The 20,152-nt window shown below is 43.5% G+C and overlaps 1 protein-coding gene across 2 annotated transcripts in view; it reads right to left on the bottom strand.

Moving 5' to 3' along the window:
• Positions 1–20,152, bottom strand: part of LRBA (LPS responsive beige-like anchor protein) — a 662,022-nt gene that overhangs the window by 1,920 nt on the left and 639,950 nt on the right. For both annotated transcript variants that reach the window (XM_049770186.1, XM_049770185.1), the window contains exons 53-55: positions 8,237–8,338; positions 6,527–6,723; positions 2,971–3,122 (exon numbers count right to left, since the gene is read on the bottom strand). In XM_049770186.1, the coding sequence (XP_049626143.1) occupies positions 2,971–3,122; positions 6,527–6,723; positions 8,237–8,338 (451 nt within the window). The remainder of the gene's footprint in view (positions 1–2,970; positions 3,123–6,526; positions 6,724–8,236; positions 8,339–20,152) is intronic.

Genomic DNA, 20,152 nt, shown 5'->3' with positions numbered 1-20,152 from the left:
GGCAGCTGGCTGGGATGGCCTCAGCCAACTGATCTCCTGGCCCGCAGGAGTGTAGAGGAGCCTCTCCCTTGGGCCTTTCTGCACGGATCCTAGTCACTAGTCTTCCTACTAAAGCCCAAATTAGCAACTACAATGTGTCACTACAGGAAAACACCATGGGGCCAGAGAGACAGTACAGGAGGCAAGGTTGTTTGCCTTGCAAGTGGCTGATAAGAGTTCAGTCTCCAGAACCCCAGATGGTCCCCCAAATCCTACCAGGAGTGGCCCTTAAGTGCAGAGCCTTAAGGAGTAACCCCAAACAAAAATGAACAAAAAATACCAGATGCAGGAAATGCATAGAATAGGAAGAGTGTCACCAATTTAAAAGAATTTAACTCTTCAATTGAAGACAGTGACTAGCAGAAAGGACAAAGACAAACAAACAAAAAAACATGATCAAACTACATGTTATGTTGTCTAGAAGAGATTCACTTTAGACGTAAAGAGAGAAACAAGCTAAAAGTCAAGGAAGTGAAAGAGATAGTAATTAAGAAATCTGGGTAGCTACACTGGAATTAGATAGGTCAATTTAAATTAACATCTGTTTCTATTGATAAAAGAGCAATTCATCAAGTTACAAGCATATGCACTAAACTTCAGAGCTCCTGAACTATAGGGCCAATGTAGACAGACTGGAAGGAGAAATAGTCCTACACAGTAACTTGCCCTACTTTTCAGTGATGTACAGAAAAATCAGAAATAGAAAGCAAAGGCGTGAACATAATAAACTTCAATTGGGCCCTGCACAGAGAACCAGCAGTAGCAAAGTAGACCCCCTCCCACTGCACAATGAAACATTTGCCAATCTAAACGACATGTAAAGCCGCATAACAAGTTTTTAAAAGTTTTAAGATTGAAATGTTAAAAGGCATCTTTTCTGATCCCTTTGGAACTAAACTAGAAATCAGTAAGAAAATTTTCTAATGTGTCCAAATTAAACAGTTAAAAGATTTTAATCTTAAGTGAGATTAAAAATACTGAGACAAATGCAAACAGAAATACCAGTATCCTAAAGATTACTGAAGTATCAAGCAATAACTAGAGGAATATATACCTGAAACATGTTAAGAGAGGAAGCGCTCAGTAACCTAATTCTCTATTTAAAGAACCGCAAAAGCAAACAAAACCCAAAGTGAATTGAAGAAAGGAAATACTGAAAAGGTGATAAATGCCAGACCAATGTTTCTGGAACTTTCTCTGACTGGCCTCCTAGGAATACCCTGGGAGCCTGAGGGGGCTGTATGGCTTCAGGTTGAGAAGTGCCTAGAGTTGGCTTTTTGAAAAAAAGAAAAGAGAGTCAACATAGCCAACTAGGAGGAATATGTCTTCAGGCAAAATTCTGTTCCAAAAACTGACTTATAAGAGTCCTGTCTGGTTTCCAGCAGAAACATTCACCCAATACTAATTCTGCCTACGAATACAGTGTTAGTATTCACACACCCGCAGGAGACTGAATCCAGAGAAAAGGAATTGAAGCAGTAATAGAAAAACTTCCCCTGAACAACATCCAGGGCCAGACAGGGCCTACTTACTAGTAAATTCTACCAAACATCAAAGAGGACCTACATCCTATCCTCACACTCTTGCAGGAAATGAAAGAAACAGGAAACAGGAATTCTTCCTAACAATTTCTATGGGGCCAACATAACCCCTAACACTAAAACCAGAAAGATGTTACTAGGGCCCAGAGAGATAGCACAGCGGCATTTGCCTTGCAAGCAGCCGATCCAGGACCAAAGGTGGTTGGTTCGAATCCCGGTGTCCCATATGGTCCCCCGTGCCTGCCAGGAGCTATTTCTGAGCAGACAGCCAGGAGTAACCCTGAGCACCGCCAGTTGTGACCCAAAAACTAAAAACCAAAAAAAAAAAAAAAAAAAAGAAGAAGATCAATATCCCTGAATATCCTTAAACAGAAACCTCAACCATTAATAAGTCAAAGGATCAAATACCATGATCAAGTAAACTCATTTCAGCTGGGATGCAAGGATAGTTCTTCAACATATGCAAATTTTTGTATCAACAAAAAGAAAAATGGGACTGGAGCAATAGCACAGTGGGTAGGGTGTTTGCCTTGCATGCAGCTGATCAGGGACCAACCTGGTTCGATCCCTGGCACCCATATGATCTCCCGAGCCTGCCAGGAGCAATTTCTGAATGCACAGCCTGAGCACTGAGCCCTGAGCACTGCTGGTTGTGGCCCCCAAACAACAAAAAGACACAAAAGTCCATAATATATCATTAGGGAGAACACACTGAAAAATATATCATTAGGTCATTTTTTCATTGTAGAAATAGAATAAAAGTAGCACAAATCCAGATGGTAGCAGCTACTGGAACCACAGTGGTATGTGCTGTCTATTGTGTTTTCTTAAAGCATATCCCAGAGGAATATTTACTAGCCATGACTACAGCAGTAAACCCTGAAATCACCTGCACATACCCAACAGAAGAACTCAGACTCCAAAGGACCACCAATATTATATCCACTTTAAAGAATTAGCTACAAGAGAACTCGAACAGAACAGAGGAGAGCTGGAGTGATGGGAAGAGTTTAGGGGGTTAAACTTGGGATGATGGAAAAGTATGGAAAGGGACAGTGGTGACTGCTGTTCCCCAAAGAATGGTTTAAATGTAAATTTTATGTGTATATTACCACAATAAAAGAAATTGGAATTACAAAAAATAAGCTGCCAGATAAAAATCATTTCCCTCAATTTATCACTTCAGAGGCAGAGAAAAGGTTTAAGTCAGTGTGTTTGGAGCCACTGTTACTTAGCCGTCTCTTCCTGGAAAACTCAGGCTTTGTTAAAATGTGACAATATAAGCAAGAAAATCAGGCTTTTGCTGGCTTTTCTGAGTGCACAGCTGACTCTTGCCCCTAATCATATCAGTAACCCCCACCCCACCCCCTGTTCTTAATTCTGCTGTTACCTCTGGTCGTAGGACAGGGCCATGGCCCGGATGCCAGCATCACATCCCGGGTAGGTGAAGAGCTGCTTGAGGTCTGCCACCCGCCAGACCACGACCACCCCGTGGTCTCCTCCGGTGAGCAGGTACTGCCCATCACGGCTCAACTGCATAGCCTAGGAGAGAGCAACATGCGGTGAGCCCCGACCCAGTCCTCCAAATGAACCCACAGGGGCGATGGAGGGTCCAAGGAGCTTCTAGGGGATCCAAGGCTTGGGTCATCTTTCAAATCTCAGATAAAGTGGGCACCCCTGCACATTTCTGTAGAGCTGCTGTTTCTGGAGTTGCTGCCCTGTGCTGGGCTGTCTGTCCCAGGTTCCTGTCAACAACTGCCACTCTAATGAGAGGAGTCCCCAACTCCCTGTCACTGCTGAGCAGGAAGTACAGACACTGTACCTGTAAAAATGGACTGTTCTCTAATTTCACATAATTTGCATGTTTTCTCGGCAGAAAACATGCCCAAAAGGTGACATCAAGACAAGAGAATTGAATGAAGGTCAAATTCCAATGCAAGTCAGTAAAGGTCACTGGGACCAAAGACACACCTGCTTACATGTGGCTCCTTTCACAAGTCATTGCAACAGAGTAGAGTGCCAAAAAGCTAGAGACATTTACTATTTGTCCCTGTGTGAAAAAAGTATGTTGAGTCCTAATATTGCTGGTCCCTCTCCATTCCAAGAGCTCATCCATCAGGAGAGTGGGAAGGACGGTGGTGCTGAAAGTCTGCAGGGAAACATCTACTGACACTGCTGTGTACTATTTACAATACTGTGCCTTCGATAATTTTATTTTGTTTTCAAAATGTTTGCAGAGAAAAGGAAGGACAATTTCCTAGTTTACTAATTTACACTTAGGTAGATGGCAACTTTTGACTGTCTTAAACATAGCTTATACTCAAGAACATGTAATAGAATTATGGATTAAAAACCCAGGACTGCAGAGATAGTCCAGGGCATAAGGCATCTATCTGCCATTCTTGGGACAACCTAAGTTTAGTCCCTGGCAACACATATGATCCCATGAACCCAGCTGTTGTGGACCAAAACTCCCCCAAATGAGCCAAAACCAAGTGTGGAAGATGGTAATATGTAAAAACCATTCTCTAGATATTAACCAAATATATATAGAATTTTTTTCAGTCTAGGACAAAAATCAACTGCCCTAAATCCCATTCACTTCACAGTGACACTCCAAGGAGTACCTGGCTAGCAAGGGAAGTGGGACAAACACTCATTTGCTACACTTGTAAAATTCAGCTGATGAAAATCCATTAACCTGATATTGTGGTTCACTTGAGCTTTATACATGGGGCTTTTTATTAGATAAATGCTATATTAGAACAAATTAAAACCATTAATCTTTAATTCTTTGTTCTAGTAATGACTCTCTAAGCCTAATAGTGTTTGGAACTACATAAAACCTGCACTTGCAGAACTCTGCGTTTGTCTGCTTGCAAAATATTTTAATAAGCCAGGTGCTTGCCCAGGGGAAAAACACTTTGCTGGCGCTTCTGCAGAGCTTGTCAAATTCCTCCAGTGCCCAGAGTTGGGTGGCACATTTCCTGAGCGGTATTTTGTGTACCCCAAACCATTAATCTCACAGTTCTTCTACAAGACTCCTCAATTCCCCATCTGATCAGAGCACCCCAGAGACAAGTTTCACTTCCTCTGGAACCCTGTGTGCCTGTAACAACATGATGGGATCAGGTGAGGTGGGGACCACCACATCCCAAACTCAGCCTCCTTGGGCAAAGAAAAGGAGTTCTGGTGGACAAGAGGGCACTGTCCTTTGTTTGGGGTAAACTGCCGACTGAAGGTCCTCGTTAGGTGCCAGCTAAAGGCTGCCTGGTTGATGTCCTGAGCTATTGTGACCCATACAGTCACCCAACAATCTGGCTTTGCTGCCAGCCTGCAGGAGGGGCAGGGCCATTAGCTCTCTGTGTTCCTCCCCTTCTGGGGAGTTATGGGTGACCTTCCCCAGGCCAAGGGCTGCTGCAGCCTTGGGCAGGGCTCAGTGTCATGGGCCTGCCTTCATCATGCTCTTGCCACTTGCAGGTTAGGATGATAAAGTGCAGGAGTGCTGGGGGAAAGGCGTTGGGTTGTTTAAGCCTAAAAGCCAGTGGGAAATATTACCGAGGGAAAGAACAATGGCTCCAGGGCAGGAGGGAGGGGACACCACAGGACTGGCCGCCCAGCATAGGCTGCTAAGTGAAACGCCACCGAAATGGTTGCGGCCGACAGGGGATTTCAAATTATTTCACAGATTTATTAGTGCAGCTGACAGTATAATAGCAACTCAAAGTGACAGATTATCAACATTATTATTGTAAAGAAAAGGAGGAAAGCAAAACCCTCTGATGTGTACTTGGTTTAAAAGAAGTATTATGGGGAGGAAGGGAAAAATAAAAACTGGGCATGTCTGGTGGGGACAGAAAAGGAGAGAAGAAAGGCACTCTTGAAACCAGCCTGAGGGCCCTGGCAGACCAGCAGGGCAGCAGGCGCCCTTAATCCCATCAACGGAATCTATTTTTAGGGCCCCGTGCCTGGCTGCTTCCCAACCCCAGCGTTTATTCAGAGAGGGGCTGATCCTGCTGATCCCAGAGCTAGGAAACCAGCTGGGAGAGGACGAGGCAATAAGTCAGATGTCCAAGCTGGCCGGAAGCTTTGTTCACTGGTCAGAGACTGTGTGTGTGCCCTCTGATGTGCCCTCACTGTACCACAGGACAGCCCTCTCTGTCCCCCAGCACCAAAAATGAGGTGACTCCACAGCTCCATTTTACCTATCAACATTTTGACCTGTCCTGAGTTTGACAGTCCAAAAACACCTTGAAAATATGAGACTCGGATCAGGGAACCTGAGTTTGAACCCCAGCATCACCTGGCACTGCCAGCCACCTATAGCTCTGTATCCTCGAACCCGAGCCCAAGTGGCCAAGTATTGCTGGGAGTGCCCCCAGGGTCCTCTGGGCACTGCCTTAGAGGCCCCTCAGGAAAGTAGAGAGTGGTAGACCAGCAAGTAGAGCTCTTTTGTCTTGCATGTGGCCAGCCCAGCATTCCACATGGTACCCAAACATGGTCAGGAGTGACTTCTGATTGCAGAGCCAGGAGTAAGCCCTGCACATCTCTGGGTGTGGCCCCCAAACAGAAAGACAAAAATAAAGGAAAATAAAGGAGATTCAGTCCTGGCACAGCATAGGCCTTGCTTGTCCAGCCACCAACCCCACAGAGCCAGTCACTGGTCGTGAGGCCAGACACACAAGTGTCACTATCTCTCACAAGTCAAAGGGACAAAGTCATATCCCCTGTGAACATCCAGGTCCCGTGAGGCCACACGATGCTCTTGTGACCCAGGCAGAGATGACGCCCTATTAGCCCCTACCTCACCACCGAGCTATTTGAGGGTCAGAGGGCTGAGGGGAAGCTCTAAGGGGCACAGAGGTGGGGGCTAAGCCTTGTGAGAGCACTCTTGGACCTCCTCTCTCTGTTCACCTCCTGTCCCCTCTCACCCTGGGTACTCTTACCCTGATGTTATCATCAGTGTCCACGGTGGCCTGCAGCTTCCCATTGACACTAAAGGCACAGAAGCAGCCGCTCTCATAGAAGACAACACAATGGCCTTCTCTTGAAGCCTGGATGAGTCTTGGCTTCAGGCAGTTTTCTGGGGCATCCAGGGTCCTCAGCAAGTCGCCATTCATGGAATGGATGAGACATGGTCCCTCTGCAGGAGACACAAAGCAACACCATCCTGTAAGCGATTGTGGTTGTTCCTTGGGGTCCAAACCCAGAGCATAGCAGGGACTGGCTTCCAGAACACGCCGGACAGTCAGATGAGACTATCGTCTGTTCTGAGGGAGTCTGCAGAGGTGACTCTGTTTGCCCAGGAGAGAAGAAATATAGATGGGAAACTGCTCTGTGAAATTTGATGTGCCGAGAGACGGCAAGAACTGGAGAAATTAAGAAAGAATAAGCTGAAAGTTCTTGAGCCACTTCATAGAGCATCCGCCAACCCAGATCAGACCCATGGCCCAATTAGGCTTTGAGCAGGCTCCTAAATGACCAAGTTCATTCCTCTGTAGTCCCAAAGCAACAGGACCCCATTCTAGACCCATATACCTCAAGAGTGAGAATACTGGGCTGGTCCTTCCTCCGGCTTCTCCTTGCACCCCTACTCTGGCCCTGCTGCTGTGGGATGAGCTGGAGGAGAGGAGTCACTGGTGATGCCCTGAGAGCAGGATGGCAGGCTGGGAAGCAGAGACCTGGCACTCTCACCTCCACTCTGAATTCCCAGGGCTGCTGCTTCCCACCAAGCCAGACTCACCACTGGGCTCCACAGCAAGGACATCTATTCTCTCTGGCTAGCATCAGGCTCTATACTCAGTCCCTGCAGTTATCACAGGGACCTGGACACACCTGCTAGCAGCTGTAGCCCACACATCACTATGGGACAGACTATGGAACAGACTGGGATCAGCCCCAGGCACATGACAGTAGCCTGTCATCTGACAGAGGCTGGGGCCTTATCACATCGGGTCTGGGAATGTGTGGGAATATTGAGTCGGGAGAGTTCAGCAACCCTCAGCTTCTTGCTATCACTAGTAGCAATTCAGTGTTTCCAACAGCTAATTTTATTTCCTGATTTTATTTTATTTTGGGGGTCACACCCAGTTCTCAGGGGTCTATCCTGGGGGTGTTGGATTTACCCTTTGCAGGGCAAAGCTGCATGCCAGACAAGCAGCATTCCCCCGCTGCTCTGTCTCTGCCACCCTGAAGCATATAGTAAGTTTTGTGAGGTAGCCCAAGTATCAAGATGCATGAAGTGACTCATCTAGATTCTAAGTGACCTCAAATGACAGCACTTATGAGTGTTCAGACTTAGGCTTAGGGCAGGGATGGACAGACAGACTAAAGACAGGCTAATCAATATAAGCCCCACTCGGGTCCATTCTCAGCACCATTCTGATTCCTGGGTGTAGGCCTGAGGAACAAACAAATATAAAATATGTTCGTAGCTCTGGCCTCACTCTTTGGAGGAAAGTGCCAAGCAGAACTACCCTATGAAGGCCAGGCTGGAGCCTCATGCAGGCACTGGGACAGAAAACATGCCTGTGGCATGAGGAGCTGAGCCCTGCACCTCAGTGGAAGGGCCCTGGATGGGGATGTGGCTGCTGTCAGCAGGAGGAAGGGGCAGAGGTGGGATGGGAGTCTGAAGAGCAGTGGGGGAGGCCAGTCACCTTTAGAGCCGCTCAGCACCAGGCCCAGTTCTGCACAGACGGCCGCACAGGTGATCTCGTAGTCATGACCTGTTAAAATGGCCCGGGGAGTCGTGGTCTCGCCTTGAGGAGCAAAAGAGAGAAAGAATAAATGAGGCGTCACCTTGACTCAGATGGAATCACTACCCCATGTTCCAACATGCCGCGATGCCAGCAACTTCCCTGCACACACCTCAGGAGGAGCCCCCAAAGCCTTAATCCAAGGGTACAAGCCGCTCAGAGGACACGAGGGTTTCTGCGCAGTTTAATTCCTGAACCCCAACAGGATCACGCTAAAATTCTGTCTAAGGACTAGACCCACACTAAATCCTATGGTTTGAAAACCACATGTTCCTAAGTTTGTGATCTTTGCATTAAGCAAACCTGAATTGAAAACAGTAAAGACAGGGCCAGAGCAATAACACAGTGAGGAGGGTGTTTGCCTTGGATGCAGCCGACCCAGGTTTGATCCCCAGCATCCCAAAAGGTCCCCTAAGCCAGCTAGGAGTGATTTCTGAGTGCAGAACCAGGAGTAACTCCTGAGCATAGCTGGTTGTGGCCCCTCAAAAAAAGAAAAAACAGTAAAGATCAATATCTATTGATCTTACAAGGTGAAGCATTTAATATAAATAATATGAGCCCCTGAATCAGATGATTTATGGTTGATTTGCAGGTAAAGCTCTTTGGTGTAATTTTTATTTCAAAGAAAACCAGCCAGGTATCTTGTCTGCCCCCCACCGGCACAAAGCCCTCAGGTCTGAGAGCCACAGGGTGATGACCATGGTCTGAGCTAGGATTCCCAGTGCTTCAAGGCAGGACCTCTCTTAAAGAGCTTCTAGACTTTTGTCATACATAAACCCCTAGAGTATATTTTTCTATGGGTCATTCAAAGAACAGTGTGGGAGTGGGATCAAATCTAACATAAAATTGTGCTGACAACTGAAATTAAGAGAAAGAAGTGGGGCTGGCACAATAGTACAGCAGGTAGGGTGTTTGCCTTGCATGTGGTTGACCTAGGTTCGATCCCTGGCACCCCATATGAACCCTCAAGCCCACCAGGAGTAATTCCTGAGCACAGAGCCAGGAGTAACCCCTGAGCACCACCGGGTATGGCCTGTTAGTCCCCAAATAAGTAAATAAATAAATATAAAAATATATCACTACTTAGTCTATGGTTATAAAGAAATAAAGAAAAAAAGAAAGATAAAGTGTGGAAAGAAGAGAGGAGGAATACCAGATATTTCATAGGTATGCACAGCAGGGAGAGCAGGGAGACAGAATGGGGTCGACTGGTGGCTGGATTAGTGTCACACCACAGGAGGAGCCTAACTCTATACTCAGCCCAAGAATACAGTTTTCAGACAAAACAGTCCCTTCACTGTGAAAGTCTTGGGGCAAATGTACAAAAACAGGACAAACGGGGGCAGAGAATGTAGGTCCATTAACATCTTAGACTTCCTAGGTTGGGACCGGTTCTTTAGTATGATGGGTGAATCTCAGAAAGCAGGTCTCCCAGCATTGGGACCATGAGGAAAGAATGGTGTGTGTCATCCGAGTCCCAGCTCCTCCTTGAAAGCGCCAAAAAGCGCCAAAAAGAGTCCTGGCAGCCGGAAAAATGCAGCTAAGACCTGCTGTCCTAGGGTAAATAGATGCTACTGTCCAAAAGCACCCCGTAGAACAGAAACTATACTTGAGGCTGTGGATACTGCTTGGTGGTAGAGCAGGTGCCTTGCATGTGAGGTCCTGAGTTCGACCCTAAGCACCCCACAGTGCTGAAGGTCACCCCCAGGATCATCACAATAAAGTGTACAAATCTGGAAATTTCTGAAGGAAGGAATGACATAAACTAAATAGCACTGACTGCATTTTCTGCTAGATATACTTAGCCACAAATTTAGGGCTATGCCATGTCTTGAAGTTTCCATTGCATAGGCCCTGCTTCATCTGAAGATGCTCCTCAGTCTCTGAAGAGACCGTGCACAGGCTAGGATTGGCGATAAATCCCAAGATCAGCAATTTTTGGTGCCAGACAGGGAATCATGGTCTCCCTCAGTCTTCCACATCTCCACCCCCAGATACAGCAACTTTGTGCAGCAGGAATTATAATAGCTAAACAGATCCTTTCAGTGTTTTCATAAACCACCATTTCTTGGAGGTGAGAGTCTGATATGTTAATTTTAACTTGAATTGTTCCAGAATTTTTGGGTAGAAATGAAGATCTGAAGGCAAACTGATCAAAAGTGACCTAAGTATAGGAGCCAGCATGACAGTACAGCTTGGAGGGCATTTATTTGCCTTACACTCGGCTAACCTGAGTTGGATTTTCCATGTTCTATATGGTCCCCTCGGCCCGCCAAGAGCGATTTCTGAATGCAGAGCCAAGGATAACCCCTGAGCACTGCCGGGTGTGACCCCTGCTAACAAAAAGTGACCCAAGTGTGGTGTTCCAGTAAAATGCAGCAGCAGGATGGTGGCCAAGTCCAAGATCTCTGCACTTTGGCATGCCAATGTGAGTTTTTTGTCTTGTAGATTGAAGAATATTTTCTCAGTGATGTCAGGGACAAAGAGAAGAGATTGTTGTCGACTATAGTTCTTCCTTAATGTGAATTAAAATTATGATAATTTTCTTTGACTATAATTTTAGCATTGAGGAAGCCTCACTGATTAATCCCAGATACTAGGCTAACATATTTTTAGGGCAAACTAATAAGAATTTTATATGTATAAGCTCTTGCGAATAATGTACTTGCAATATTCTGTTTTTCAGTATATATACTGAAAAACATATATATATATATATATATATATATATATATATATCCCTCTACAAACTGAAGGCACACACTGCTGTTTTTTCCTTTTCCTACTTAAAGTCTGATCTTTAAGTTGAGAATGCTCAGTGCTAGGACTCAGGATTTTAAAGTTTGGCAAACGTTCCCAAACCCAGGAAGCCAAATAGAAACGGGGGTGGGGGTGAAGGGAACAACAAGAAATCAAAAGCATAACGGTAGACTCAGGGTGACTGAACTTGCTGAGGTAATGGGTTTCACAAGCATGAGATTGCCCGTACAAAGATGGTACTATGGTAACTTTTGCCCCTTCTAGTAAACATTCATGAATGATCTCTGACAATTCACCCAAGACAGAGAGATACTTGCACTAAGAAAAGCTGTTTCCAGGGTTGGAGCTATATTGCAGTGGGCAGGACACTTGCCTTGCATGTGCCAACTAGGATTCCATCTCTGGCATCCTTTATGGGCCCCCAAGCACACCAGGAGTGACCCCTGAGCATTGTTAGCTGTGGCTCCCAGAACAAAAAAGCTGTTTCTAGTCTTGCAATCACTCTTCTTTTGCTCTGTGGTATGTATCTAGCATTTTAAAATTCTTATCAAAAAACTTTTAAAATTAGTATCTGTTGGAGTTGTGTAAGTTTTAATAAGTCAAGATTTCCAATATTAAATTTTTATTATAAAAATAGAACTATAGGATATGGGATTTAAATACAACAGGCCAAAACTGTTGTTTATTTGGAAAACTAATAAAAGTGCTGGGAAGAAAGGACCAAGGTGAAGGGAGCAGCTGAAGAGCGGCTTCCTCAGCAGTTCCCAGATCTTTATTTCCCGCCATACATCACAAGGTCACCATCATCCTGGATCCTAAGCGAGCCCCAGCAGTGACATCCCACAGAAAAGAGAGCTAAGCCCTACTTAACCGTGCAGATTTCTGGTGGAGCTGGAAACAAAATAAGGAAGCCCATAACTTATTCTTTTTGCAGCACTTGCTGACACCTGCTCCCCAACTCTGAGTCAGCTCAGAGTTGACATCTGGCTAGAAGGGGACTCAGCTCGAAGATGACATATTACCCTCAAAGCCACTGCTCTCCTCCTGGACATTTGGGGACAAAGAACCAACAGAGCAGGAAAAATCCTTCATCAGTTTTTTTTTTGGGTCCAAGGATGGGGTTGGGCCATATCCAGTCATGCTCAAGGCTTACCCCTGGTGCTCTGTTCTTAAGGATCACCCCTGGCTCTGAACTAAGGGTTGACTCCTGCCTCTGAGCTTGGGATCATTCCTGGCTTTGAGCTTGGAGATCAATCCTGGCTCTGAGCTCAGGGATCCTGACTCTGAACTCAGGGATCATTCCTGATGGGCTTGGGATTTAGGGGATCTAAGGATTCAGACTGGCAATGTGCAAGGCAAGAAGAGCCCTAATTTCTGCTTGATCAATCTCTGTCTTAGTGTTACAGCTACTGACTTAGTTTTTTCAAGTGATGCTAAGTTAGATGACTCATGAGCCAGAAGTTAACATTCCCCATTTGTTTTCCCACTCATTCTTCTCTCCTTCATTCACTTAATAATATTGAGTATTATTATAAGTGATGAACTGGAGAAACAAGGCATTGCTTCCATTTTTGTGCCCTCTTTTCCTTTCCTAAGGGAAAATAAAATTTATTTAAGAGCTGGGGCTCAGTGGTAAAGTAGACTGCCTGTATGAGACCTGGGTTCACTCCCTGGTACCACGAAATGCTATTCTAGTTGAACATGTAGTCATAGGCCTCAAGCCAGTGCTGCATTTAGGGTGCAGTGCCCTAAATGCAGATAGCATATTTATAGCTTCTGCTCATAAATAAGACTAGATTTATTAATGCAAGGCAATGATGCTATAAAAGCCCATGATAAATCCTTTGTTTATAACCATCCGCACCTCCTCTCTTAATGATATATATGTCATATGTCCACACCTTTAGTTGTATGCTTAAAAAATACTCCTTAGGGCCTGGAGAGATAGCACGGTGGTGTTTGCCTTGCAAGCAGCCGATCGAGGACGAAAGGTGGTTGGTTCGAATCTCGGTGTCCCATATGGTCCCCCGTGCCTGCCAGGAGCTATTTCTGAGCAGACAGCCAGGAGTAACCCCTGAGCAACACCGGGTGTGGCCCAAAAACAAAAAAAAAAAATACTCCTTAAAATGAGTCATAATTTGGGGGCCGGAGAGGTAGTGCATTTGCCTTGCATGCAGAAGGACGGTGGTTCGAATCCCAGCATCCTATATGGTAATCCCGAGCCTGTCAGGAGAGATTTCTGAGCATAGAGCCAGGAGTAACCCCTGAGCGCTACTGGGTGTGACCCCAAAACAAAGCAAAACAAAAAAAATGAGTCATAATTTTAAAAAAGCACCAAATCTTATCATGAATATGCTGTCATAAGAACTCAGTACGACAATACGTACAATACGTATTGTAACTCAATACAATGATTTTATCTATATTGACCTCAAAAATACTGAGGATTTTATTAGTTTGTATCAAATTACAGCTGGTGGTGCAAAAAAATCAAGTTAAAAATTCGATAATCTGGTGATTAAGAACAGTGCCTCTGCAGGCGGGGATATGGCTCAGTCATCTCATTCTAAGCAACATCTTCAATTTTCAAGGTCTATTCATAATCTCCATGAAAGATAGTAACAACAGTGACCACACAGGACAGCTATGGGGATTGGGATTTAATAGTGAGTCGCTTGGTAAAGTAATCTGAATGATGCCTGACAGTAAGTGCCCTTTGGTTTTATTTTTTGTTTTTTAAATATTTTTATTTAAGCACCATGATTACAAACATGTTTGCAGTTGGGTTTTAGTAAGTGCCCTTTGAGGGAGAAGAAGAAGAATCCTAGTTGGAACAGTAGCAGTAAGTGCAGACTACACATTTTCACTCTCTGAGGGAGACACTCCTTTCAGCAAAAGTATATTATCTTATGCTGCAAAGGGTCAATTAGAAATGATTTAAATGGGGCCCGAAGCAATAGTGTAGTGGTAGGGCATTTGCTTTGTTGTGGTAGACCTGGGAGGGACCCAGGTTCAATCCCAGTATCCCATATGGTCCCCCAAACCTGCCAGGAGCAATTTCTGAGCACAGAGCCAGGAGTAACCACTGAGTGTCATGAGGTGTGGCCCCCAAGCAAAACAAAAAGAAGAAATGATTTAAATGACCTTTGTTTCTTCAAGTTCTCTCTTTTTTTAAGGCTTTCCAGATTTCCTTGATCATCCCTGTACATTTTGATGCAACTACTGTTATCTAAAAGCCTACAGTAGAAGTGATGGTACATTATACAAGCTACACTTTTTATTGTTCTAATTTTCAAATGAATTATCTGCTCATTAAAATAATTCAGATAATTGAGTAAATTGGGAAGAAAATTAAAAACTGCATCCAAATTTCACTCTCAGTAACTATGGCCAGACATTTTCAAGTCTGATATTCCAAAGATACTTAAAAGATACCATGTTATACAAGTAACTTGGTAAACTTTAATACCTCTACATACAAAGAGCTTCCCTTTCCCTGTACAGATCAGTTTTGCAATAGATTAATGGCTGACCACTGCTTTACTTGGGAAACTTAACCAATGTCTTGTTATTCCAACACTCAAGGTTTTCTTGCTTGGTTTCCTCAGAGGGGATATATTTTTTTTTTTTTTTTTTGTTTTTTGGGCCACACCCAGTAACGCTCAGGGGTTACTCCTGGCTATGTGCTCAGAAGTTGCTCCTGGCTTGGGGGACCATATGGGACACCGGGGGATCGAACCGCGGTCCGTCCACGGTTAGCGCAGGCAAGGCAGGCACCTTACCTTTAGCGCCACCGCCCGGCCCCAAGAGGGGATATTTTTGGTTTTAACTCACTGTTAGTGGTAGTAACTGCATATAGATATTTAGCAACATAAGCATGATAAAATTCTGACTCTGAAAAAATAATGTAAATGCTAATGAAATGAAATTCTCTCTCTCTATATATATATTTCTGAGGTTCAACATTGACTATGATTATTCCAAATACTCACTTTAGTTAAAAATGTTGTTATTTATCCAAAATACTCATCACAAAAATAATTAATGGAAGAGTGGCCTTATAGCAAATTTTATTCCCTTCACTTTTAGTTTTATTTTGTTTTTTTGGGCCATCCTGGTGATACTCAGGGGTTACTCCTGGCTACGTGCTCAGAAATCGCTCCTGTCTTGGGCCCATAAGGGATGCCGGGGGATCGAACTACGGTCCATCCTAGGTTAGTGCATTCAAGGCAAATGCCCTACCACTTGCACCACTGCTCCAACCTGTATGAATGTATTTCATTCATTTTTGATCTTTTGGGTCTCCCAGGAGTGCTCAGAGGGACTGGGGGACTCTGTGATACTCAGCCAACAGCCTTTGCTTGTTGACAGGGCCTGAGAATGCAATACTGATGGGCTCTGTGGTATGGGAAGCTACCAGGTCATGCCAAGTAATGGTTAGGGGCATCCAGATGCCGTGGGGCCATGTGGTACCAGATGTTAAATATGATTTGGGTGCATGCTAGGCCTACACCCTTATCCATGTACTATCTCCCCCTTTCCTCCTTAACAGTTTTAATGTTCTTTTATTTAAGACAGACAAGAAAGGGGATCTGAGAGATAGCACAGTGGGCAGGGTGCTTGCCTTGCATGGGACCAATCAGGGACCAACTCGATCCCTGGTATACTATATGGTTCCCCAAACCTTGTCAGGAGTCATTATTGAGTGCAGAGCCAGGATTAAGTCGAGCACCACCAAGTATGGCCCTCAAATAAAGTCTAGAAAGACACACAGGTTTTCATACCTTTAGATATTAAAAGAAAAAATCCAGATTTGAAGCCAGAAGTAGAGCAACTAAAACAAAAATATAGACAATTAGGGCAACATCACACTCAAAAATTCTGGCATTGCAAAGTAAAATAGCAACCAAATGGAAAGACAATGTCCTGAAAAATATTTGCAAAAATATTTTAATAAAATATTAATTTAATATTAATTTAATGATAATATTAAAAAAGTGAACAGAGCACTTGAATGGACTTTTCTCCAAAGAACACACACAGTGGGTAGGTGAAAAGCTCTCAGTCTTCCCATCGCCAGGTAAATGAAATCAGAGCACATTTACAGTATTGCCTTATCCCTATCAGAGGGCTGTTACCAGAAAATAAAGGAATATTAAAGACATGGAAGAAAAGGGAAAGACACCATTGATGGAAATCTAAATTGGTGTGCTTACTATGGAAACAATAAAGGCTCTTCAGAAACTTTAAATTAGAATAACCATGTGATTCAGCAACTTTACTTCAGGTGTTTCCTCAAAGACTGCAAAAACACTCACTAGAAGAGATATCGAGATACCTTGAATTCTATTGTTTGTTGCAATAGCCAAGGCATAGACACGTGAAATGGTACATACATACATATGTATGTATTCACATATAGAAGATTATTCATACATGAATATTATTTTCAGCAACAATCATGGGCCTTAAGGGCACTATGCTGAGTGAAGTTAGCCAGGGGAGAAATACAAAATACTCTATGATCTCACTTATCTTGGAAAACCTAAGTTTGACCCTGTAAAACCACCATCCCTGTCCTCCAACAACCTCAAAGACTCAGAGAACAGGCTGTCAGCTGCTAGAGGTGGAGGTGGGATTATTACATGGTAAAAATGATCAAAAGGTACAGAGTTTTAGCAGAAATAAAGCCTGGAGATATAATGTACAGTATGTTGATTGAAGATGAACAATATTGTAGCAATTTATAATTGAAAGATGTTCAATTTTTGTTTTGTTTTGTTTTGGTTTTTGGTTTTTGGGCCACCCCTGGCGGTGCTCAGGGGTTACTCCTGGCTGTCTGCTCAGAAATAGCTCCTGGCAGGCACAGGGGACCATATGGGACACCGGGATTCGAACCAACCACCTTTGGTCCTGGATCGGCTGCTTGCAAGGCAAACACCGCTGTGCTATCTCTCCGGGCCCCAATTTTTGATTCTTATCACAGGAAAAAGGAATTTTGTGTTGGCATTTATTGTCTAGTCTAAGATGATCATTTCACAATATATACAGAACCATTATGTTCTACATTTGAAACCAGTCTCAAGTTATAATTTGACAATTATATCTAAATTTAAAAAATATCCTTATTTCCCTTATTCCAATTGATCTTAGTAGGATAGATACAATCACAAAAGCTAACTTAAAGATAAAAATCCTCAATAGTTATAAAGTTTTAAGTCAAGAGAGGCAGAAATCTTTCTAACCACAGTCCTTCTGCATGTAAGGCAAATGCCCTACCTCCATGCTATCTCTCTGGCCCCAGAAATCTTTCTAAATATTATTTTTCTGCCTAAAAATACTTCAAAATCTGGTCTGACAAAACCCATTTTTAAAGGTTAATTTATTTATTGGTTTTGGGGCTACATCCAAAGGTGCTCAGGGATTACACCTGGCTCTGTGCCCAGAAATCACTCCTGGCAGGTTCAGAAGACCATATGAGATGCTGGGGATCGAACTGGGTCCTTTCCAGGTGAATGCATGCAAGGCAAATGTCCTACACTGTATTACCACTCCAGTTCCAAGACCAAACCCATTTTAATGAGGAAAAAATTACTTTAGAAAAACAGGGTTGGGGCTGGAGTGATAGCACTGTGGTAGGGTAAGGTATTTACCTGTGACTGTCCTGGATGGACCTGGGTTCGATTCCTGGAATCCCATATGGTCCCCCAAGCCTGCAGGAGCCATTTCTGAGCCCAGAACCAGAAGTAACCCCTGAGTGCTACTGGGGTGCCCCCCCAAAAAAACCCAAATAAAAAAACAGCATGTTACTTTGTAAAACAAATCATCAAAGGCATTTAAGAACTTAATTCCATTTTAAAATGTGCTTCTTCATAAAATCTCAGGAGAAGCTGAAGTCTCACAAGATACTGCATTCACAGCTGCCCTACAATTTCTCTAACAAAATGGCTCTTGAAAAAAAAGCAGTCAGTGGAAGAAATTGGTCTAGGAAGCCTAGGAAGCCTTAATTAAACATATTTAAATATATTCAGTTTTATGATATATCACACACACAATAGCCTAGATTTTTCCATCTAAACATTTTTATTAAAAATTTGTTCCCATTGTACTTATGAGACCCAAATTTTAACAACTGAATTTAAAGAGGTGACATCAAGATGGTAGGTGTGGTCATTGCTGTCAGAGTGAGCAAGGGAGCCTGAGGAGGAGGATGGGGTGGGGTAGGGTGGGGTGCGGAGAAAGAAAAAAAAAAGATGGCAGGTAAGGGGAAGGGATCCTGGGGACACTAGTGGCAGGAAGTTGACACTAGTGTTAAGATCATTGGGGAACACTGCATGTCTGAAACTCAATTACGAATTCCTTTCTAAATCTCAGTGCTTTAAAAAATGACAACTGACTCCTGAACATTTGCCTCAAAATTGCAAGAGAAATGCGTGACCACTGAGATACGTCTCTGATGTGAAGACTCTTAAGTCCTAGAGCAGGAATAACTTGCTCTAAGGTTTAACAGTGGAAAAAGAGACTTGAGAGAATGTCTGATCTCTCGACAAAAGAAGATACTCAGAATGTTATGAAAGCTTTTCCAGCAATGCTCCCTTGTCTGGAGGAAGTATGGGCCACCTCTGGCAGATTCCAGCACTTGTTTGAAGTAAAATATCCTACCTGAGCACAAAATATTAATGAAATACCTTTTTGCTTTTGGTGTGGCCCTATTAAAGTCTACATATGAAGATACTCAATTTCAGTCTGAGGACATAAATCACCTAGTCTCCGAGTCTCATATTTATATGGCTGCAGCCTACAGGGCAAATGGTATAGTCATTTTTTTCTGCACCTAAACAAAGTAAATAAATGTGATATATTGGCACATCACCCCACCACTCTGCATATGGTGCACATTAGGGCCGTATTCATTTGCCATATGAATATAATTCCTTTGACCACATTACTATTAGTTACAAGCAGTAAATACAGAGTTGTTGTGCTGGCGCTTGTGGGCCTGCGTTACATCACGGAGCACTAAACATCCTGCCCCTTCTGGAGAGTTTCACAGACCGAGCTATAATGTCACCTGAACTTGAACATGGTCAGCATATTGTTTCGGACCAGCTTAACAAATTTCTCAAGGCAAAAGAAATACATGGGGCAGCCCTGATGTGTGCTGATAGTAAGGTACCAGGTCCACTCTTAGGAGACATGCCAAAAGAAAAAAAAAATCACGTTCTTGACAGTCATACATATCCCAGGTGTGAAGTCTGGAAGCTTCAAGCACTGCTTGTTATTGGGAATCTGGTGATTTTTAGACACCAAAAGCTAACAGAGCATTCCATTTTACCCAGATGCAGCATGCTAATAATTACTGGCAATCAATAAGCTTATTTCGTGACAAGCTGTAATGCATATATTTTTTAACTTTTCCTTTAGACATATTTATTACAAAACTCCAAACATGGACTCAGGTGGGGAAAGAGTGCTGGTGTGGCTCAACACACATGTCCGAATCTTGATATCTGTGACCCATTAAAAAATATATCCCAGGTGGTTATAAGCCAAGCCGGCCGATCAAGTACCAACTTTCCAATTTACAAACATCGAGTCTCCAAATGCTTCCAGCAGATGGCGCTCCAGGACACAGACTTATGGGAGCAATACTGTTCCGTTCACCTCTTTTATATTTTGGGGAGACAAAGAATAAGGCTTTGTCAGTAGCTCCAGTGAAACACATTAGGCATTACAGTAAAAAGAGCACAATTTGTGCAGAAAAATATGCATATGCATTATTAGCACACGTGCACAACGGCGCCCAGTAAATAATTCACACCTGGACATAGGACCTAGACATATAGACTTGATGAGTAGTCTCTGTATATCAGTGGTATTTATGGTCAGATGGCAAGATCATTCTAAATTCACTAAAAAATTAGAATGACTCAAAGTTAGAATTCATTTTTAATTATAGCAGGAATGTCTCATTAGGGTGATACTAGTAAAATTAACAACACTCAGATTTACGGTAACGACTCATGTGATTGATGAGCGTATAACAAAATGAAGTTT

The sequence above is a fragment of the Suncus etruscus genome, chromosome 3 (assembly GCF_024139225.1).
Source record: "Suncus etruscus isolate mSunEtr1 chromosome 3, mSunEtr1.pri.cur, whole genome shotgun sequence".
In the NCBI taxonomy this organism is placed as follows: domain Eukaryota; kingdom Metazoa; phylum Chordata; class Mammalia; order Eulipotyphla; family Soricidae; genus Suncus; species Suncus etruscus.
Note: the sequence above shows the minus strand (reverse complement) of the source record. Positions and strands in the feature narration are given on the sequence as shown.